Source organism: Poromitra crassiceps, assembly GCF_964638095.1.
Source record: "Poromitra crassiceps genome assembly, chromosome: 4".
NCBI classification, from domain to species: Eukaryota; Metazoa; Chordata; class Actinopteri; order Beryciformes; family Melamphaidae; genus Poromitra; species Poromitra crassiceps.
The window spans coordinates 40,631,237-40,655,020 of record NC_139626.1 but is presented as its reverse complement, the minus strand read 5'-3'; the positions used below and the strand labels follow the sequence as shown (position 1 = coordinate 40,655,020).

Below are 23,784 nucleotides of genomic sequence, written 5' to 3'. Positions count from 1 at the left end.
TATATTATCATGTGGTGAAAAGGTAAGTCAATAGGTTACCAACAGGCTACTGAAAATGAAATCAGTACAAGCACAGCACATTTTAATAAATTGCAGGAAGATAGACAGGAAAGAATTGTTGATAATGTAAGCCTATAGTAAACTATAGTTTACTCTACAGTGCAGGCAATGCTAATATGATACTATTATTGTAGACATATCAGTGTTGTCTGGAGTTATCATTCCAACTTAGAAACTAAGACAGATGTAAACCTGGCCATACTGCATGGCGATACAGATGGGCCCAGCTCAGAGATGCAAAGAAGATGAGGGAACATCAGCGATAGAAGAGCAGTACAGCTGCCTCAGTCATTTCCCTGGATGCACTGTAACCTGTGTTGGTCCCATAGCCACTCCAGTCAAAGGAAGTGAAGTCTCCACATTGTCTTGGTGCATCTTCAGGGAAGTGTCCTCCTCCACCAATACAGTGCTATATTAAAAAAGAGTAAAAAAATAAAAACACATAGACTTGTGTTGTTATACTTGTGATACTTATGAAGACTTTCCTCTGTCTTACATTAGTTCTGCAGTAACCTAACCCTGGAATACTTCTTTGTTGTAATATCTGCCATTACTGACGTACTGCATCAAAGGAGTCACATAAATCAACTCTCACATGTTCAACATCGCCTCCTGTTGGTCTGATCCCAGAGCAGATGGCAGTGGCCGAACGCTCACGGTTGATAGCTCTGAAGCTGATGTAGCCTGGGGTAAACTGACCTGATGGAGAAGCAATAAATAAATAAATAAATAAATAAATAAATAGATAGATAGATAGATAGATAGATAGATAGATAGATAGATAGATAGATTGGTCGATCAATCAGTCTAGGTCCTGCATGTGTAAAGTTAGTGTAAATAAAAATGATTGAAGCAGATAGATGCAAAGAGCTTTCACTGGACAGATCACATGAGCACAGAAACCTGCACATACTGTGCATTAGTACACTCTATATTGTACTGTAATGGCAAATTATTGATCAAGTGTGTATTGATTGATTAATTATTAATTATGGCCCTTCTAAGATGTATTTTGTGAACTGTGTTTTTCACCACATTGTAGAAGATTGCTGTACAGAGTTTTCCTGTGAGAACCTGTGTCCTGTTGTGACTAGACTGGATTTGTTATGTATTCTAGTGAACATCAGATTAGCTACATGGCTGAATGGAAACTTACTAGGCTGAATGGAACTTTTAGACAGTAGTGGAAAATCACTGCCCTCCACGCTGGGGGGCGGGCAACATTGGTTTTAGTATATGAACTGTTGTAAACAAGGATGCGGGGCTCTTGCATTGACAACGTGGTCAGGAAGAGACCTCTCTGCAGAGATGTTATTGTGGAATAAAAACCTCCTAGAACACTTGAAACGGATATCTCATTATTGATGAATCGGCAGGGCATTGCATGTGGATTTTTCCTCTACAACTTGGGGGCTCGGTCCGGGATCTCACGACTGGGATGCGAACCTCTGGCATGTCGACTGGTGATAACCTCCTGTCAAAGTTGGACCTGAAAGCTCGATTAATGCTAAGAGAGCAGGAGTCGACATGCGGAGGAATGTAGCCCAGCGCTGTGATCTGCGGAACCTGGTGAGGCAAATACACACTGGATGCAATGTTGATTGATCGGTTTTATGTCAAATTGAGTAGCTGTGAAATTTAGAATAATGTTATACAATTGGTTCTAAAAATAGACAATTGTAACTACTGCTAAAAGCTACAGGTCTGGGGGATGTGTGTGCGTGTAAAACGGATGTAACCACTGCCTTAGTCAAAATAGGATTTGTCTAGAAGAGAGTGGTGCGGGGTCATGGTGATGCTCGCGTGAGATAATATTAGATAAAACTCACTATTGCCGTTATCGGATATACTCATCGCCTTGGATAACGGATCCAGAAGAGGGTGAGGCGTGCGTTAGTAGGAGGCGCACGCGTAAGGTAACTTACTAGAGCCGACTCATATTTGGGCAAGATTTAGAGAAGAATAAATCGGCCTGTTTGTCGACGGGCAAACAGTAAAGACGCAGACGCAGGTTGAAAGGTACACTTGGCGTCGACGTAAGTTGAAAGGTATACTTAGCGTCTAAAACTGCAGTATAAAGGGGTAAAGCAGCACATACCCAGACCTGAGCGTTGCGAAAGGAGGTATAAATTATATGTAAAAAAAAGAAAAAAGAAAAGTTGTTTTCAAAAGGTCTTTTTCCTTTGAACAAAAAAAAAAAGAAAAAAAAAAAAAAGGGGAGAGTGTGGGTGAAACTGAGCAGTGAGGCTCATTGAGGAAGAAAAAAAATTAGAAAAATGAATGGGAAATGAATGGGAAATGACTGAGATATGAATGAGAAATTTCTGAATGAGAAAAATGAGAGGAAGAAAAATCACAAAGTTCACAAACTAAACTTTTTGTTTTGGGGCTAAATGTTCAAGTTAAACTTTTTGTTGTGGGGCTAAACGTTCAAATTGAACTTTTTGTTTTGGGATGCAAGCATTAAACAGGGGCTAAATGTTCAAATTCAACTTTTTATTTTGGGGCTTAAACGTTCATATGTGTGTAGATAAGCCGGCCGGCAGGGGACAAACAGGGTTGTTTATTTTGTTATGTGGATCCACAGTGTGTTTTCTATACCTGTCTACAAAAGAGGGAGTGGTTGTTATTTTGTTTTTATTGCTAATATCATAAGGTATTGGTTTTGATTTCGCACACACAAACAAAACCACAGTTGTTTAGAGAAAGCTCACGAGGAGCTATGGGTTTGTATTTGCAGAGGGCGAAATACACACCAGGAAAGCACATTTGTCTCAAGCAGACCTACACGCCACATTTAGAGGGAAATATAGACTGTATAAAAGTTATGGCCTAGGTGGTTTTGAAAAACCACAGAAAACAACAGCAACACATTTAGTATGAAGGGGAAAAGAAAGTATGTCTGCCAGAAGCAATACATACATACCATACATACATACATTTTTATTTATCATGTGAGGAGTTTAATCTTTCGCTAGTGTCTCTTAATGTGTCTTAAAAGGTCTCGACCTGGAATTGACCCGCGCCTCACCACCACCACCATGTAGCAGACTGAGAGTCAGCGCCAGGCTCAACTACACTGAAGACCGCCAGCGGTCCAGGCTCCAGCGGAGACCATCAGCACTCCGGGCAGGCTTCAGCCAGAGAACCGGCAGCAGCATCCGTACCAGCAGCCACCAGCCCTGAACACCGCAGCTAGCGGCCAGCAATGGGAGAGAGTAAAATCTCTCCCTCCCGTGTAAGTGTTTCACCGCACCGGTGTAAACGGGCTACAGAAATGCAATATGAGTGGTTTGCTTGCTGTAAAAGAATATATGACTGCCGTGGAGTTTTCGATTCATACGCTTGGCCCGGAGGTTGACGCCACCTGGACAGTAACAGCGGAGAGGACTCAACGAAGCGAATCAAGACGGAGCGGAGAGGGTGTGAGGCGCTGGTCAATCACAGGCGAGAGACTGACACGGCCGGAGACGCAAGCCAGTTGAGGGTGGAGGAGTTCACAGCAGAATTTTCTCCAAAGACACCAATTATGAGCAGATAAGTAATGACACACATGAACATTTGCATGTTACAGTTGTTTGACAAACCATTGTTTTAGTAAGAGAATCGCACACTGTATACATTATGTACATGCAATGCACTCAGAGCAAAAGTACTTTTTTGCATTAGTACAGTATTGTTTAATAGAAGTTATGGTTTTTTTTGGCCTGGAAAACTCTTATTGCCAAGCGAAAAGGTAAATGTTTGTGAACACACTGAGATTTCTCTCCCCACCCCCCCCCCCCCCCCCGCTTCTCAGCCTGAAGCCTTGAAACCTGCAGCACCCTCCAGATAACCACAGTGCATAGCGCACACACATTTTCCCAAGAGGACTGAGAGAGAGGCAGAGACAAGTTAAAGGGTGTCTCTCTCTAAAAAATAAGTAAATAGAAAAACTGCTAAATTAATTGACACATGCGTTATATAACGCATCTGTCAAAGGGGGTAAGCAGCTTTTGTTTTTGTGTCTGTTTTTTGTTTTGTTTTTAAGTTTTTGTTGTTGTGGTGTATGTGTTTTGTGTGCCTGTGTGACTGAGACAATCAGATGGACAAGCAGACTGAGACAATCAGATTGGACAATCACCATGGGACGATCTCCAATGCCAGATGCTGAGATCCAGCTTCCCACATTCTCCACCAGCGCAATTAGCTTAGGCTTTCCACACACACACACACATGCGTGAGCTGGACCACAGACGGTTTCCCCATGACGAATCGGATGCAGAGAGTCGTACTTTGCGTGGTTTGTGTAAAAACTGTGATTATGTGTATTAAAAAAGCGTTTTGGAGTCATAGGAGACAGGGGAGTGTGAACACAGTGTGAATGAGTGATGTTTGACGGTGAAAGGTGTGTGATCGTTGAAGGCAATGTTATTGTACACCAGTTAGACAGGAGAAAGGGGACTCCAGTGTGACTGGAGAGCGGAGAGGAGGACAAAGACTTGAGACATGACTTGGACTTGTAAAATAGACTAGAGTGACCATTTGCATCAAAATTGGGTCGTGGGTTCAATTTCCCAGCCTCTGAGTGGGCTGCATGCCAAAGTGCACTTGGTGTGTAGCCTATGTCTGCCAGAGGTTTGGAAATCGTCAACAATTGTAGTAAGAAACCCGAAAAAAAAAAAAGAAAAAACATTTGTAGCCTGTGAGAATGTTTTTGTATGAAATGTGAATAGCGGCTTGCTGATATGAGTGGATAGTGGAGGACGAAGTGGGAGGCGGGCCAAAACGATTTAGTGACTTCGACTACCAGGATCCAACACCAGTGAACAGGAGCCAATTACCAGAAATGTGTAAACTGTGTTTTTAAGAAGAAAAAAAAAAATATGCCAAAAAGTGTGGAACAATAAAAAAGGCCATTGACCTCTGACACACTTCGTTTATGCTATGAAATCTTGGGTAAATAATCATGCTTGATTTGATATTAGCATAACTAAGAGTTTGATTTGAGCAAATGATACATTGTAACATAAGTATGTATTAAGTATTAAGTAAGTAACCGAAATGAAGGACTTATTAATTGTGATTGTGAACACATAGGGAAATTTTAATCTATATAGATGTGTGAGATGATACATTTTTTTCTAACAAGTTAAGGATAATAGTTATGTTAGTTTTCTTTGACTGTGTTTGAACTTATAGTTTGTTATCAATAATTTATTTTTAATATTGATAATAATGATTTATTCTTATCAAAAGTGTGGAATTGTAATGGCAAATTATTGATCAAGTGTGTATTGATTGATTAATTATTAATTATGGCCCTTCTAAGATGTATTTTGTGAACTGTGTTTTTCACCACATTGTAGAAGATTGCTGTACAGAGTTTTCCTGTGAGAACCTGTGTCCTGTTGTGACTAGACTGGATTTGTTATGTATTCTAGTGAACATCAGATTAGCTACATGGCTGAATGGAAACTTACTAGGCTGAATGGAACTTTTAGACAGTAGTGGAAAATCACTGCCCTCCACGCTGGGGGGCGGGCAACATTGGTTTTAGTATATGAACTGTTGTAAACAAGGATGCGGGGCTCTTGCATTGACAACGTGGTCAGGAAGAGACCTCTCTGCAGAGATGTTATTGTGGAATAAAAACCTCCTAGAACACTTGAAACGGATATCTCATTATTGATGAATCGGCAGGGCATTGCATGTGGATTTTTCCTCTACAGTACCAAGATCACAGCAGAAGACAAGAGCAGCACATAGACTATCTGCTAGTAGGCTACACACAACATGCTCATTTTAAATACTATTACCTCTCGAACCAGGTCCATAAAACATGCTTGTGGTGTCTGCATCTCCATGATCATATATGATAGGGAAGGATGGTCCATTATCCGTGAGTGCAGATCCTTCATTGTTCCTCACTGGGTAATGCTTGAAATTGCAAAAAAAGAATGTTAGTGCTATTTTCCTACAGCAAACACAGTAAAACATTATACATTCAATCATTAAACTAATAGTACTGCAAATAACGTTTTAAATGTAGTGCTTTACCAGTTAAGTGCTGTAAAAGAAATGCTGTAAAATCAGCTGGGATGCATATTCAAAAAAGAAAGCTTGTAGGTTACTACTGGCTCCAGGCCTGCTCAAAAGAATAGCAACCCTGCATTATAAAGGAATAGTTCACCCTGAAATGAAAATTCAGTCATTATCTACTCACCCCCCATACCAGTATAAAGTAAGGGTTGTTAGTCCATACAACAGTCCTGGAGCTTCCCATTTTAAGGATTTTTAATGTTTTGATGAACCAAAACAACCCCAATCCAAGTCAGAAACACAAAAGCACTGTGAGGCTGTTGGAATTCAAAATTTTACTAACTATTAAAGTCTTTCTGATTCTGATCTGATTTCTGATTCTGATCAACACTTAACTAGCCTGTACTCTACTATACTGTACTGTACTGTAATGTACAGTCAACCTAGTGACATCATCTATGTAGCAGCGCCCAGTTGGTGAAAAAGTGAAATGTTCTTCTTCCTACCATTTCTAGGTAAATTTCAGACTTGAAAGCAGTGTCCTGTCTCGTCTGAGAGGTGAAATGCAAATGAACGAGAGTCATATGATCAAATGTTTCATGTGAGTCATTCTGATTGGTGAGAATGAAATATTTGCCTGATTTAAATCCCTGTTCACTCCCTGTTAAGCTCAAGCCTTGCAAGTCAACTCAACAGTTCATCCTTTAAAGTGATAATACAGAAGATTTCAGTTTTGTTCTCTTGGGTGACACCTATTGGCGAGGAGTGGTAATTGCAGGTGAGATCCAAACTGTTATTATGTGACATTACTCAGTTTGTTCAGCCATAGTAACCACCCGTAATGCTAGCAGAGACCGGAAAAAGTAGCTTGTTATCCTTCACACAAGAGTTGTCAGGAACCTACAGTAACCTACAGAGTGAATCTATAGGGGTAGCTCCGCCCACCCTGTGTCACTACAGACACCAAGTTCATAAATGCTGCAATACTGAAAATGCAAAGGCTTCCATCAATGGGCCATACGCTCAATCACCATTGTGTTAACTCACTATCAGATAGATAGTGACTTAACAGACATTTATTTAGATGGAAATCTTCTGTATTATCACTTTAACACATTGAATGCCAGCCATGTTTTCATTCCTGTAGGTAAGTTGTGCCAGGGGTGTTTTTGACGATTCTGGCTCATTTTAGAACAGCCGAGGATTCTTTTCTGTTAAGAATTCATGAACACCAATCATCTAAAAATAACTAATAGAATGTGTGCTTTCTCTGTCTAAAAGAGTTAGTTTGCAGAGTTAGTAGTTATGTAGATATTAGCCGTTGAGTACAGCATGGTTTCAGCGTCTGGAAATTTATTCAGAGATAAATGGCTTTTTGTGAAACAGTCACTTTAACCATTCATTTTTGGCATCAGTAAGACCGTCAGACATTCTAAACAATAGTTTTGAACAGTAATTTCCTCCATAACAACAGGAAACACCCCTCTCATTCAAACTCCTCCCTCCGTGTGTCTTCTCCTCCTTCCTCCTGGCTCTAACAGCGGGCGTGTCAGAAGCGCGTTGCTGCTGCTGCCTGCCTGCCTGCCTGCCTGTCTGCCTGTCGGGCAAGACGAGTCTGAAATGGATTACTGTAAAATCGCGTCGCCATTTCCTTGAATGGCTTGCTCCCGCGGTGTGTGTGTGTGTGTGTGTGTGTGTGTGTGTGTGTGTGTGTGTGTGTGTGTGTGTGTGTGTGTGTGTGTGTGTGTGTTCGCGCGTTGGCCCGCGGCTCTGGGGGGAAGGGATCTCTGTCCGTTCTGTGTGTGTGTGTCCGGGCTTCTGACTGTAAAATCGCCAAGCCATTTCCGCGGGAGGCGGCTGCTTTTGTGGCTTTTGGGTCCCATGGCTGTGGCTTCTCTCGGTCTCTGTCGCCACTTAGTGGTCGGTAAAATAGATTACACACATGCTCTTGCTCCAAATAGTTATCTCGAAGATGTAAAAGGGGTTGATTGATGTCCCACCGTCAAAAAAAAAAAATGTTTATGTAAGACGAGTTAGCTCGTCCTTGGCACTTAAGCGCTGGATTATGTAAGACGAGTTAGGTCGTCTATGGCACTTAATGAGTTAAGGAACAGGGAATGAGCAGGAATACATTTGGATAGGAACATCTTTCTTGTAGGCTACTGGTTACATACATAACCCAAGTGCAGAATGTATTAAGGCACAGTAGATCTTACTGAAAAGAGTCCAAAGAGGTTCCCCCCATATGTGGGTAAGAAGCTGCTGGCTGTGTGGTATCGTAAGATGGCTGTGCTTGTCCAGTTCTCCAGCGGGATGTTGTTGGGAACATGCCACACTGACATATCACTTGCAGATAAGTCATAGTAGCCAGGATTCTGGGAAAGAAAGGGAAGAAGTGAAGCAACAATGCCTGTGTAGTAATTTATTTCAACTGGACTTTAAAGCATTGATGTTTTTCTCATGAACGATGGTTGTCAGTCAGTAGAATCAGTATAGTCAGGAACCATCTACTGTAGCCCACCTTGAAGTCATCAGAAGTGGCACTTTCGGCCGTTCCAAAGACGTTTCGGTTGGCCCAGTTTCCATCTCCTCCTGGCAGATTAACGTTGTTCCCCTGCTGGCTGGACCAGCGGTCACCCACTGTACATTTGCCATACATGTTGTTCTCATGTACGCTCGCCACCAGGGTCCAGCCACCGCCAGCAGTGGTCATGTCACAGAAAGTCGGGTAGAATATGCCATTAGCAGTGGCCAGGTAGTACAACCCATCTAAATGAAGGAAGACATGAGTGTCATGACAATGTCTAGTACCAATCACAACTCCAAAACCTAATCAGGAGGGCTGCTAAAATCATTGGCATGCAGCTCCCATCTTCTCTCCAGGAGATTTTCGAGGAGACATCGAAGAAGCAGGGCCTTAAAATCACCTGCGACCTAAACCACATCCTTCATACAGATATGAGCTGCTGCTTTCATGCAGAAGGTACAGGTTACCAAACCACATCCTTCATACAGAGTATGAGCTGCTGCCAGCAGGCAGAAGGTACAGGTTACAAAACCTGCTTCACACAGAGCATGAGGTGCTGCCGTGAGGCAGAAGGTACAGGTTACCAAATCGTAAAATGAACAGGTATCAGGGTCGCACTGGGACTAAAAAAACAGCCTTGGACTTTCCTACGCAGACCAGCCCACCTCAACCAGCCCGTGGCGTGGATACTCCACAACCCCCGCCCCATCGACGCACAAACACAAGAGCCAAAATTTGGAGGGGACAACATTCGTCGACGACCAAAGGTCGACGCTGAAAACTTTTGACAGCAACCTTAGCTCACAGCCGAAACTTTTTGGCTGTTTTTCTAAAATGTTGGTCGTTTGAAGCCAAATTTAGAGGAATATCTAATTTTAAATTAACATTAGTCTGTTGTGATCTCATTATTCAGTTTTAACCATCAATATTTGCTCCTTTTCTCATTAGGGTAAATACTGTATGTTTATTTAGAGATTTTTGTCAATTATGTGCTGTTATGGTTATTAGCTTAGTCACTCACTTCTACTAGCTTCTACACTATTTCCACAGGAGTAATCCTGTGGGGATGGTGCATTCCCAAAGTGGTCCGCTGGGGGTCACTGTCTCAACCAATATTCCCCCCTTTTTTTCTGCAAGCAGCCCACCAGCCCACTGGCCCACCAGGATTTGTCGCGGTGCTCCCGATGGAAAGGCCGACTATGACAGGTATACATTTTATTTTGTTCCACTCAAACTACAGTAAGAAAGAGATGATGTATTGTAGAGCATCTGTGCAATACCCAGTGTTGGGGGTAACTCATTACAAAAGTAACATATTACATGTAATATATTAATTTTAACAGTAACTCAGTAATATAACTTATTACTTATAGGATTTCAGTAATATTATACCAGTTACTTTGTCAAGTAACTCAAGTTACAAATTGAGTTACATTTTATTAAATCAAAGCACATATTTAAAAAAAGATACAATACTTTTCTAATTCTAAAAACGTTGTGTTTTTATGCAAATAACCACTACAGATGACAATAACAAAGGAAAATAATAACATTTAGAATTTTGGATTGTTTACACTGACTTCAAGGCGGTTTAAATAATTTTCGGGATGGTTCCGTGGTGGCGATGTCATTCTGCTCCTGCTGTTGTTTTGGTAAAAGTAATGCAAAAGTAGTGTAATAAGTAATGAGTTACTCTACACAGAAAGTAATATTGTAAAGTAACGTATTACTTTCAAATGAAAGTAACTAGTAATATGTAGTATATTACATTTTGAAAGTAACTTGCCCAACACTGGCAATACCTAACATTAGGTACATACCTACTGTATGTTCTCTCAAATGCCCAAGACAAAGTTCTCCTAAGGGAGACAAGAAAGGCTAATCTAATCTAATCTAATCTAATCTGATCTAATCTAATCTAATCTAATCTAATCTAAAATGGATTTGATCAAGATCACCTAAATAATAACAATGACCTAAATAATAACAATGCAACATGACATTACTGAGGTTGCACTGCTGTGGACACCAACTCACCTGTGTTAACACCATAATCTCTTAGTTGTTTGCAGCTTCTGGCCACAGCACCTGCACAGAAAAGATCAGATTCTGATTCATGGTATTCTAGCATCACCACCAGATGTATTAGTGTTTGTCTCTCGTAACGGACAAGCCCGTCTTTTATTGTCACACGAACACCACAATACATGCATGCGGCCATGCTGACGGTGGCCGGTGAAAAGTGTCCTCTGCATTTAACCCATCCAGGCATGTCCTTTCCTCTGGGGGGGCAGGCCAGGAGCAGTGGTCGCTTTCTCGTACAGCGCCCGGGGACCAACTTCGGATGTTGTCGTCACTGGTCGGATGACGATGACGATCTGATCTTCTGCATGTTTTTAGTGGGGGGGTTATATACGGAGGAACCCCCTGGGGGAGCACGGGGAGAACATGCAAACTCCACACAGAGAGAAAGGCCCTTACGACGAGATAACCCACCTGGGCAGTAGGCACTGAAGATATGGGGGGGAACACAACCACAGCGCCCACAGTGTCCCAGGCGAGAATCGAACCCAGGACCTTCTGACTGTGAGGCGACAGCGCTACCGACTGCGCCACCGTTGTCAGTTCAATCTTAAAGGTACAGTAGGCTGCTTTTATAATGTGTTTATCAAACAAATAATTTTAGTGATTAAACAGGAGAGCAGACAAAGTTATTATAGGTAGAGGAACTGTAGGTTAATGCCATACCTGACACATGGTGAACAACCAGGGGAAGGATAGCAAGAAGAATGGTCCATCTTTCCATGACTGAGGAGACCAACAAAATCAGTTACAACATTCTGACAAAAGTTTTAGATGTTTCAATACTGCCTATGCTAAACATCCATTTGTTAAAAGCAATTGGATTAACTTAGTTTAGGGACCATTTCTTGTGACTTACCTGGCCAAATGTGATACACAGAGAAAGACAAAGCAGCTCTTCTTCTCACTAGACTGTACTGTTCTCTGATGGATGAAGAATGAGGGAAAAGGCAAATGTGGCATGATGTGTTGTCCCACCTCCTCCTTTATAGCCAACCAACACATTGAGTGGCCAGCAATGGTGACACTTTCAGTGAAAGCTCACAAACACAGTGATCCATCTGTTTGTCATACTCCACATACTTCAGTGAAACATTTCCAAGTTGCTGACAAGTTGACGACTATATAAAACCGTAACCCGATAAACACTATCTTTTGCATCAATGCATTTGGCTCCCGAACAAACGTATTAGGGCAGGTGTCAGCAACCTATGGCTGGAGGCCATTTTGTCAGAGAGTAGAGGAAGTACTGTACAGCCTGGGAAAAAACATCTTGATAATGTGACCTCAAATTCTGTTTCTCTGTACGTAGAGCGAAGCAGAATGTGAAGTCAGGTTTATCAGGTTATCAGGCTAGAGGACGTACAGCTTCATCTAAACGGGTGGAGTTGATAGCCAACTCTTCTTCATTCCAAGTTTTGATGTGGAAATGGCATGAGGAAGAAAGAAAACAGTATCCAGTCATCAGGTACTCTTTGGTTGGTTCTCTCTCTCTCTCTCTCTCTCTCTCTCTCTCTCTCTCTCTCTCTCTCTCTCTCTCTCTCTCTCTCTCTCTCTCTCTCTAATTTTCTGCACTTTAGAAATTGCCAACAAGGAGATTACTGATCTGGTGATTTGCACTTCAACTTTCTGCACACAAAACCATTCTTGAATGTGTTTAGTACGAGGCATTCTTCTTTGGCCCTTATAAAAACACAGAGCAATCATCAGACGCAATTCGCCGAATTTGTGTCTAAGAGGCAGGAAGTAACACAGGTGCAAGCAGAATATTAATGAGGGTTTTCAATTTCGAATCCTTTTGGTGATCCAATGCTGGGGCCCTCTTTACTGTTTTGCTTGTACCTGTGTTACTTCCTGCCTTTTAGACACAAAATGGGTGAATTGGGTGGGAAGTGAAAAAGGCTAATGACTCCCATGGCTGCTGCAAATACTGTTACTGTTATTCTATGTTTAACATTTTTGCAACAATGTGAGTTGAAGGCATCCTTTAGATTTCACCTGCTGTAAGTAAGGTTCCGTACAACACATGCACACCTGACCAGGTGTCCATGTGTTGTCCATAGTATGAATTATCAAACAACATACGGTACTATAGTAAACTCTCAAACAGCCCCTCCTGGGCTAGCCTGGGTAAACCCATCCCCCACGTGACCTGCTCTCAGACCTGTTCTCAGTCACTAGGTGTGTGACGCTAGTGACTGGGAACTGAGAGAGCAGGTCACGTGGGGGCTGGGTTTACCTAGGCTACTCCTGGGCTACTGTACAGTAGGGCTAGACTGTCCTCATAGCATAAAATATGTTGCTCATCTGTTGTTCATCTTGATCCTTGAGACTAACTGGAACCTTCTAATTTTTGTATCATTCTGTGATAATTTATTCAAGATGAAAAAGAGACTTATTACTGGAAGACTTTTTTGAGACAAATGAAATTGAATTGAGATAATAATTTTAGTAATATTTGAGAAAGTAAAGAGATGAACATGAGATCATTCTGAGACTTTCATGAGACAAATCTGACAAGTATGATCCTTAGACGAGATCTTATTATTGTATATCCAATGTCTCGTCCTTGACTCAGTTATTTATCTTAAATGTCCAACTGAAGCTATGAGAAGGTAGCATGATTTTTGAGCCATATTTGAAAAATATGAGAAACAATTAAGGATTTAATTAGTTAATATTTATTATTATTATTATATTTATTATTATTTATTATTAACATAATGTGATTCCACGATCCCTAAAAAAAATCTAAAATATATATCCTGTGTGTATATATATATATATATGAAATTTGTTTCATACCAAATTTCAATCAGAAGGCCGCCAGATTTGCATAACCTGATCAGTCCGTGACGTCAGTCAAGTGCAAGTATGACATCAGTTATGACGTCAGTTCATCCTAGTACATATAGCGAGGGTTCTACGTCACCTCCCTCTCTGGTGGATCATAGCAGCAGCTGGCATCACGGCTGTTCATCATCTCCTCTGAAGCTGTCGTTTGGCCCACCCACCTCCCCAGTCCACCACCAACGAGTCTTGACTCCCAAAGAATTACACACGGGGATGATTCTCTATCCTAGCCTATTCAGATGCCCTCCTCTCACCTCAAGAGGAGCGCCAACTGGCAAGGGAGTCATATGCCAAAGTAGTTGCCATGCTTGCCATTTGCAAAATAAAGCCGCTTGTTAAATCTTACCGACTGGCCTCTCATGATTGAAATATATATATATACACACACACACACACACACACACACACACACACACACACACACACACACACACACACACACACACACACACACACACACACAACACACACACACACACACACACACACACACACACACACACACACACACACACACACACACACACACACATATATATAACCTGATAAACCTGACCTCACATATATATATTCTGTGGTTTCATTGTGACCATTCTGGAGCCTGATCCAGGTAAATAAATGTGTCTGAACATGTGATTGTATATCCTTTTGAAATTCTTCCACATATATTTTAAAATAATTCTATTTTCTAATCTCAATGTAATTGTGGCACTTGATATTGCTATACTTAACTCAATGAACTTGTCTTTTCAAACATGTATAAACTGCATTCTCTTGCTGTCACATGATCTGTAATGATACTCACCTGTTGATAATTGATGGTACAGCCTTTTTAAACCCACCCTTGTACCATTCATTTGTAAAGCGAACCTGATGAAGCAACAGCAAAACGCATTGTTCGCCATATCGATGCAACTTAAATAAAATAAGTCTATTCTAACAACCTGGTGTGCGCTGGATTTCCTCACCTCTCTCTCTCTCTCTCTCTCTCTCTCTCTCTCTCTCTCTCTCTCTCTCTCTGTCTCTCTCTCTCTCTACTTTAGAAAGTGCCAACAAGGAGATTACTGATCTGGTGATTTGCACTTCAACTTTCTGCACACAAAACCATTCTTGAATGTGTTTAGTACGAGGCATTCTTCTTTGGCCCTTATAAAAACACAGAGCAATCATCAGACGCAATTCGCCGAATTTGTGTCTAAGAGGCAGGAAGTAACACAGGTGCAAGCAGAACATTAATGAGGGTTTTCAATTTCGAATCCTTTTGGTGATCCAATGCCGGGGCCTTCGTTACTGTTTTGCTTGTACCTGTGTTACTTCCTGCCTTTTAGACACAAAATGGGTGAATTGGGTGTGAAGTGAAAAAGGCCAATGACTCCCATGGCTGCTGCAAATACTGTTACTGTTATTCTATGTTTAACATTTAGCAACAATGTGAGTTGAAGGCATCCTTTAGATTTCACCTGCTGTAAGTAAGGTTCCTTTGGTCAGGTGTCCATGTGTTGTACTTGGAGGCAGTATGAATTATCAAACAACATACAGTATTATAGTAAACTCTCAAACAGCCCCTCCTGGGCTACCGTACAGTAGGGCTAGACTGTCCTCATACCAAAAAATCTGTTGCTCATCTGTTGTTCATCTTGATCCTTGAGACTAACTAGGACCTTCTCATTTTTGTATCATTCTGTGATCATTTATTCAAGATGAAAAAGAGACTTATTACTGGAAGACTTCTCTGAGACAAATGAAATTGAAAATTGAAACAATTAAGAATTTAATTAGTTAATATTTAGTCATTAGAATTAGCTGTAATAAAACAAGAATAAGTTTAAGATCAACGACCTTAAAGTGGCAAAACATATCAATTTTAAATAAATTTGCATTCATTATTTATCCATCTCTATTGTTTAATCATGGGATCAAGAGGCATAATAATACACAACACAGCCTGTATTAACATAATGTGATTCCACCATCCCTAAAAAAAATCAAAAATATATATACTGTGTGTGTATATATATATATATATATGAAATTTGTTTCATACCAAATTTCAATTAGAAGGCCGCCAGATTTGCATAACCTGATCAGCCCGTGACGTCAGTCAAGTGGTAAGTATGACGTCAGTTCATCCTAGTACATACAGTATAGCGAGGGTTCTACGTCACCTCCCTCTCTGGCAGATCAAAGTAGTTGCCATGCTTGCTTGCCATTTGCAAAATAAAGCAGCTTGTTAAATCTTACCGACTGGCCTCTCATGATTGAAATATATATATACACACACACACACACACACACACACACACACACACATATATATATATATATATATACGGTATATAAATAAATAGAAGAAAGTAGTACCCTGTGCACAGCTGTGTTGCTAGTCCCGGGTGCAGCTGGAGCAGGAGCAGCAGAAATAGCAGTATTGAGGAAATCCAGCGCACACCAGGTTGTTAGAATAGACTTATTTTATTTAAGTTGCATCGATATGGCAACAACGCGTTTCGCTGTTGCTTCATCAGATTTGCTTTACAAATGAATGGCACAGGGGTGGGTTTAAAAAGGCTGTATAAAAAGAGTAGAAACCGCACACTCTGGCTCCGATGCAATGAATTTAATAAAAAGACAACGTTTCGGCCTGGTGGCCTTTGTCAAGTGTGACTTGACAAAGGCCACCAGGCCGAAACGTTGTCTTTTTATTAAATTCATATTTAATATGAATATATATATATATATATATATATATATATATATATATATATATATATATATATATATATATATAGATATATATATATATATATATATATATATATATATATATATATATATATATATATATATATATATATATATATATATATATCGTAGTCTCTATATTTTTTATATTATTTTCTGAGAAATTACAATTTTATTTTATAATTTCAATTGAATCTAACTCAACAAGCTCCAATATATTATCATGTGGTGAAAAGGTAAGTCAATAGGTTACCAACAGGCTACTGAAAATGAAATCAGTACAAGCACAGCACATTTTAATAAAGTGCAGAAAGATAGACAGGAAAGAATTTGATAATGTAAGCCTATAGTAAACTATAGTTTACTCTACAGTGCAGACAATGCTAATATGATACTATTATTGTAAACATATCAGTGTTGTCTGGAGTTATCATTCCAACTTAGAAACTAAGACAGATGTAAACTTGGCCATATTGCATGGTGATACAGATGGGCCCAGCTCAGAGATGCAAAGAAGATGAGGGAACATCAGCGATAGAAGAGCAGTACAGCTGCCTCAGTCATTTCCCTGGATGCACTGTAACCTGTGTTGGTCCCATAGCCATTATAGTCAAAGGAAGTGAAGTCTCCACATTGGTTTGGTGCACCTTCAGGGAAGTGTCCTCCTCCACCAATACAGAACTACGGTATATTAAAAAAAGAGTTAAAAAACAACAACATAGAGACTTGTGTTGTTATACTTGTGAAGACTTTCCTCTGTCTTACATTAGTTCTGCAGTAACCTAACCCTGGAATACTTATTTGTTGTAATATCTGTCATTACTGACGTACTGCATCAAAGTAGTCACATAAATCCACTCTCACATGTTCAATATGGCCTGGTCCTGTTGGTCTGATCCCAGAGCAGATGGCAGTGGCAGCATGCTCATTGTTGATAGCTCTGAAGCTGATGTAGCCTGGGGTAAACTGACCTGTAGGAGAAGCAATAAATAAATAAATAAATAGATAGATAGATAGATAGATAGATAGATAGATAGATAGATAGATAGATAGATAGATAGATAGATAGATAGATAGATAGATAGATAGATAGATAGATAGATAGATTGGTCGATCAATCAGTCTAGGTCCTGCATGTGTCAAGTTAGTGTAAATAAAGATGATTGAAGCTAGATAGATGCAAAGAGCTTTCATTGGACAGATCACATGAGCACAGAAACCTGCACATACTGTGCATTAGTACACTCTATATTGTACCAAGATCACAGCAGAAGACAAGAGCAGCACATAGACTATCTGCTAGTACACACAACATGCTCATTTTAAATACTATTACCTCTCGCATCGGGTCCATAAAACATGCTTGTGGTGTCCGCATCTCCATGATCATATATGATAGCGGAGGATGGTCCATTATCCGTGAGTGCCGAGAGTGTATCATTGTACCTCACTGGGTAATGCTTGGAATGGCAAAAAAGTGAATGTTAGTGCTATTTTCCTACATCAAACACAGTGAAACATTACACATTCAATTATTAAACTAATAGTACTGCAAATAACTTTTTAAATGTAGTGCTTTTACCATTTAGGTGCTCTAAAATAAATGCTGTAAAATCAGCTGGGGGGATGCATATTCAAAAAAGAAAGCTTGTAGGTTACTACTGGCTCCATTCAGGCCTGCTCAAAAGAATAGCAACCCTGCATTATAAAGGAATAGTTCACCCTGAAATGAAAATTCAGTCATTATCTACTCCCCACACACCCCCATGCCAGTAGAAAGTAAGGTTTGTTAGTCCATACAACAGTCCTGGAGCTTCCCATTTTAATGATTTTTTATGTTTTGATGAACCAAAACAACCCCAATCCGAGTCAGAAACACAACAGCACTGTGAGCCTGTTGAAATTCAAAAACCTTACTATCAACACTTAACTAGCCTGTACTCCACTACTGTACTGTACTGTACTGTACTGTACTGTACTGTACTGTACTGTAATGTACAGTCAACCTAGTGACATCATCTATCTAGCAGCGTCCTGTTGGTGAAAAAGTGAAATGTTCTTCTTGCTACCATTTCTAGGTAAATGTCAGACTTGAAAGCAGTGTCCTGTCTCGTCTGAGGTGAAATGCAAATGAACTAGAGTCATATGATCAAATGTTTCATGTGAGTCATTCTGAACATCAATGGGCCATACGCTCAATCACCATTGTGTTAACTCACTATCAGATAGATAGTGACTTAACAGACATTTATTTAGATGAAAATCTTCCGTATTATCACTTTAAGGAACAGGGAATGAGCAGGAATACATTTGGATAGGAACATCTTTCTTGTAGGCTACGGGTTACATACATAACCCAAGTGCAGAATGTATTGAGGCACAGTAGATCTTACTGAAAAGAGTCCAAAGAGGTTCCCCCCATATGTGGGTAAGAAGCTGCTGGCTGTGTGGTATCGTAAGATGGCTGTGCTTGTCCAGTTCTCCAGTGGGATGTTGTTGGGAACATGCCACACTGACATATCACTTGCAGATAAGTCATAGTAGCCAGGATTCTGGGAAAGAAAGGGAACAAGTGAAGCAACCATCCCTAGTAATTTATTTCATCTGGACTTTAAAGCATTGATGTTTTTCTCATGAATGATGTTTGTCAGTCAGTATCGTCAGTATAGTCAGGAAGCATCTACTGTAGCCCACCTTGAAGTCATCAGAGGTGGCACTTTCGACTGTTCCAAAGACATTTCTGTTGGCCCAGTTTCCATCCCCTCCTGGCAAATTAACGTTGTCCCCCTGCTGGCTGGACCAGCGGTCACCCACTGTACATTTGCCATACATGTTGTTCTCATGTACGCTCGCCACCAGGGTCCAGCCACCGCCTGCAGTGGTCATGTCACAGAAAGTCTGGTAGACCGTGCCATGAGCAGTGGTCAGATAGTACAACCCATCTAAATGAAGGAAGACAGAGGAGTGTGAGTGACAATGTCTAGTAGCAATCACAACTCCAAAACCTAATCAGGAGGGCTGCTAAAATCATTGGCATGCAGCCCCCATCTTCTCTCAGCCCTCTCAGATCTTCGAGGAGACATCAAGGAAGCAGGCCTTGAAATCACCTGCAACCCAAACCACATCCTTCATACAGAGTATGAGCTGCTGCCGTCAGGCAGAAGGTACAGGTCACCAAACCACATCCTTCATACAGAGTAAGATGAACAGGTATACATTTTCTTTTGTTCCACTGTCAATCAAACTACTTAACAGTAAGAGATGATGTATTGTAGAGCATCTCTGCAATACCTAACATTCCAGTTTATTATGCAATATTTCCTAGGTCATCGGTGCAATATTGAACTTTTCATTTGATTATCAAATCTATTTCTTGGGGGGTAACATTTCCTTTGTACAGGGCATTGTGCAATATTAGATAATATTCGTGGTGTGTATGTTTTTGATGTAGGGATATTGGTATTGAATGTTAATTGTAGTTTGATTGTACATGCACTGTGTGTATGTGTGTGCTATGACGCCACCTACTATATGTTCTCTCAAATGCCCAAGAGAAATTTCTCCTAAAGGATAAAATAAAATAATCTAATCTAATCTAATCTAATCTAAAATGGATTTGATCAAGATCACCCAAATAATAACAATGAGATTACTGATGTTGCACTGCTCTGAACACCAATTCACCTGTGTTCTCATCAAATTCATCTTTTAGTCGTTTGCAGCTTCTGGAACTTCTGGGCTCAGCAACTGCACAGAAAAGATCAGATTCTGATTCATGAATTCTAGTATCACCTAGTATCTATAAGTGTTTGTCAGTTCAGTCTTAAAGGTACAGTAGACTGCTTTTATAATGTGTTTATCAAAAGCATAATTTTAGTGATTATACAGGAGAGCAGAAAGTAGTTATTATAGGTAGAGTGACTGTAGGTTAATGTCATACCTGAACCACGGTGAACAACCAGGGGAAGGATAACAAGAAGAATGATCCATATTTCCATGACTGAGGAGACCAACAAAATCAGTTAGAACATTCTGACCACAGTTTTGGATGTTTCAATACTGCCATATGTTTCAATACTGTCTTGTTAAGGTTGCTGTGAGACTGGTGGATTTACGTGCGGATACTTAATGTCCAAGACACACTTGGTAAACTGAAGTCTCGATAGAACGCTGTGGCACTTGATAGCTCTTGAGTCTGCAAGGTTCGAAGATGGGAACTGTTGCAGAAGGTTGCCGTGAGGTTAGTCTATGAACAACTACTGAGGACTTGCAGAGCACACCGTTATAGGCCGAGACTATGACATCACACTGCGTTGTGACATCATCAGTGAGGCCATCAGATCATGATCCAGTAACGTAGTCAGATAGAGATGTAGGTATGACAACATCTAACACGATCTGACAGAGATGTCATGGGGACATCACCTAACAGTACGGGCGCCAGCTGGCGTCCAACGAGACCTGCCACATGAACGGCCAGACTGACGAGCCCGATATACAACCACAGAGGGTGCCGCAGACTCTGCAGGCGAATCTCCAGGGGAACCTGCAGACCCAGAAGGAGGAGTCCCAGCGGACACCCCAGACTCCGAAGGCGGAGCCAACAGAAATGCTGCAGACTCCGAAGGTGGAGTCTCAGCCGATGCTCCAAACTCGGAAGACAGGGCCAAAGGGGGTGTCGCAGGCTCAGAGAGCGGAGCGCCAGAAGGCTCCGCAGAATCTAAAGGCCGAGTCTCAACCAATGTTGCAGCTCCCAAAGGCAGAGCCAAAGGAGGCTCTCCCCCGGGGGATGGCGGTCTAGGCAAAAGGCTGGCAGAACAACTGAATCTGAATAACAACTGAATTTGGATAAAAGCGTCTGCCAAATGACGTAATGTAATGTAATGTAATGAATCCGGACAGGAATTCGAGGATTGGGCGAGAGCAGGAACCGAACGTCAACGCTTAGACCTGTAGTTAGACTGCTGCTGAGGTCCGGGCTCGGACTCGGCGAGGGAAAGGCCTACCATCCCGACCTGGAGTTGAGGTAGGACACCCACAGGTTGGGCCTCAAGGTCAGCAGACTGGGAGGCCACCTGGGGGCGAACGGAGCTGGTCTGCAGACAGTGATTGACCTTCTCAATGAGACGATCGACAGTCTTCTCAAAATCTCTAACCCTCTTAGAGACACACCGCCTCTCCTGGGTCACGTGAACGCTGCCTACCCGTATGGGTTTCGGGACTGAACCCTCAGAGCCTTGACCCGCTAAGAGTCTCACCGGCCGGTGAGTGGTGGACCCACTTACTGGACGAGGTAATGCCCGGCTCGACCACAGTACAGGCAGCTGCGGGTGTCTAAACGGCGTTGCCTCTCCTCTGGTGTGATGTGAACCCTGCCGGCCTGATCACGGTACAGATGGCTGCTGGAGCTCAAATGTGGCTGCCTTTGCTCTTGGGTGATGTGAACTCCACCCCAGAGTATGGGCTTAGGATCTGGAAGTGGCTGAGAGACAGGGACAATAGTAGAGACAGCGGCAGTTGGTGGGGCAGGACCAGGCAAGGCATCTGTGGTGTAGGTGGGTGTAACCTCACTCTGTTCCAAAGATCTCAGGAGCTCCATCTCTGACGCAAGATTTATAGCAGCCCCTAGTGTGGGGGGTTTGGAACTACGGAGGTTAATGCGGAACTCACCAGTCGCAAAATGGGTAATGAACTGATCCCTCGCCAACAGATCCTGGGTGTGAGCGTCAGCTGAGGGGTAGGCTCTAATTACAAGCCTCCGCAGGTGGCTGCCAAACTCCCGAGCTGATTCATTATGTAGCCGGTGTCTTGATGTAAGGCTAGCCCGAGACCAGTCCTCACTATCATACGGCTCTAAACATCCAGCCATAGCGATCTTCAACAAGGTGAAATCATTCTTAGTCTCTGCTGAAAGGCCACTATAAATTTCACGAGCGCGGCCCGACAGCAGCAATGCCATAAATCTTAATCTCAATTGGTCATCCCACTCATTCACATCTGCAGCAAGCTCGAAATGTTCTGACCAATCCGACCAATCACGCCTGGTACCAGTGAACGTTTCAGGCATAAAAACCGGGCAGGGGGCCGAGACGCGACTATGCCCAACAAGGGCCACTCCGGCGCCCTGTGGTCCCGCCTGCTGCGGAAAACCCGGAGGAAAGGAAGCAGGGGGCAGGGCAGCACTGGAAACCTCGGAAGCAGATGCAGTGGCAGAAGGAATAGGAGGTACTGGAGCAGTAGGGAATAACCTTCGGAGGTCATCCACCGTCATGCCTTTGGCCCGCAGTAAACCTGTGAGCCTCTCCTTGAAATCGTCTCCACACTCAGCAGCACCTAGCAGGGGTACGTCCTGTGTCTCAACCAGCTGCTGCGAATCAGGCATAGTGGGAGCAAGAGGAATGGCTGCACTGGAAACCTCCAGTGTTTGGGTTGGGGCAACGATCTGCTCAGGAGGAGGGGGAGCGGAAGACTGCGGAAAGACACCCCCCTCTGCCCAGGCGGTCCATTCGTCGAGCCGATCTAGCTGGTTAACCAGGAAGGCGTGCCGATCATCGGCCTTGGAAGCTGCTTCCTTCTGGCTGTCAAGCAGGTCCTGAAGAATGTCTGTGAAGAGCGCTTGCACCCGGTGTGTTTCCCTGTGGCTGTCAAGCAGACCCTGAAGAATGGTGTTGCAGACAGACAGAGATGTCATGGGGACATCACTTAACATGCCTATGCTAAACATCCATTTGTTCAACAATATTAAACTATTTTCTGCACTCTTGTGTCAAAAACAATTGGATTAACTTAGTTTAGGGATAATTTCTTGTGACTTACCTGGCCAAATGTGAAAGACACAGAGAAAGATAAGGCAGCTCTTCTTCTCACTAGACTGTACTGTTCTCTGATGGATGAAGAATGAGGGAAAACGAAAATGTGGCATGATGTGTTGTCCCACCTCCTCCTTTATAGCCAACCAACACATTAGGGAGCGGCCAGCAATGGTGACACTTTCAGTGAAAGCTCACAGACACAGTGATCTATCGGTCTGTCTGTCATACTCTGCATACTTCAGTGAGCTGAAGACTGGAAGTCACAGTCACGCAACAAGCATTAGATCAAAACCAGTTCTGCTACATGATTAATTACATAATGACATGTCTGGTGTAATCGCCTTGAAATTGAAAACATTTCCAAGTTGCTGACAAGTTGGCGACTATTTATAAAACCCTAACCCTATAAAAACTATATTTTGCATCAATGCATTTGGCTCCCTAACCAACACATTAGGGCAGGTGTCAGCAACCTTTGGCATGGCAGCACACAGATTAAGATTAAGATTGAACTGGACGGCCAAGCCCTGTCTTCATTTGTCACAAACACTCGAATGGCTGCATTCTGGAAGGAGAAGACGTGCAGGGGAACCATTGGCAGAGAGTAGAGGAAGTACAGCCTGGTAAAAACCCTGATGATAATGTGACCTCCAATTTTGTTTCAGTGTACATAGAGTGAAACACAATGTG

General features: G+C 42.0%; 2 protein-coding genes across 2 annotated transcripts; both read right to left on the bottom strand.

Moving 5' to 3' along the window:
- On the bottom strand, positions 1-11,414 carry LOC310775783 (intelectin-like; the record flags this gene model as incomplete). Its single annotated transcript, XM_083635917.1, has 7 exons — positions 1-469; positions 656-759; positions 5,859-5,979; positions 8,298-8,456; positions 8,603-8,850; positions 10,646-10,696; positions 11,357-11,414. 7 exons carry the CDS (start codon positions 11,412-11,414, stop codon positions 317-319), a joined length of 894 nt encoding a protein of 297 aa, XP_083492043.1. The 3' UTR covers positions 1-316.
- Positions 11,415-16,561: 5,147 nt separating this feature from the next.
- LOC310775782 (uncharacterized protein) lies at positions 16,562-22,991 on the bottom strand (the record flags this gene model as incomplete). Its single annotated transcript, XM_083635916.1, has 8 exons — positions 16,562-16,963; positions 17,147-17,253; positions 17,619-17,742; positions 18,676-18,834; positions 18,977-19,224; positions 19,967-20,029; positions 20,223-20,282; positions 21,953-22,991. The coding sequence occupies 8 exons, from the start codon at positions 22,989-22,991 to the stop codon at positions 16,811-16,813; spliced, it is 1,953 nt and encodes a 650-aa protein (XP_083492042.1). The 3' UTR covers positions 16,562-16,810.
- Between the last annotated feature and the right edge of the window lie 793 nt (positions 22,992-23,784).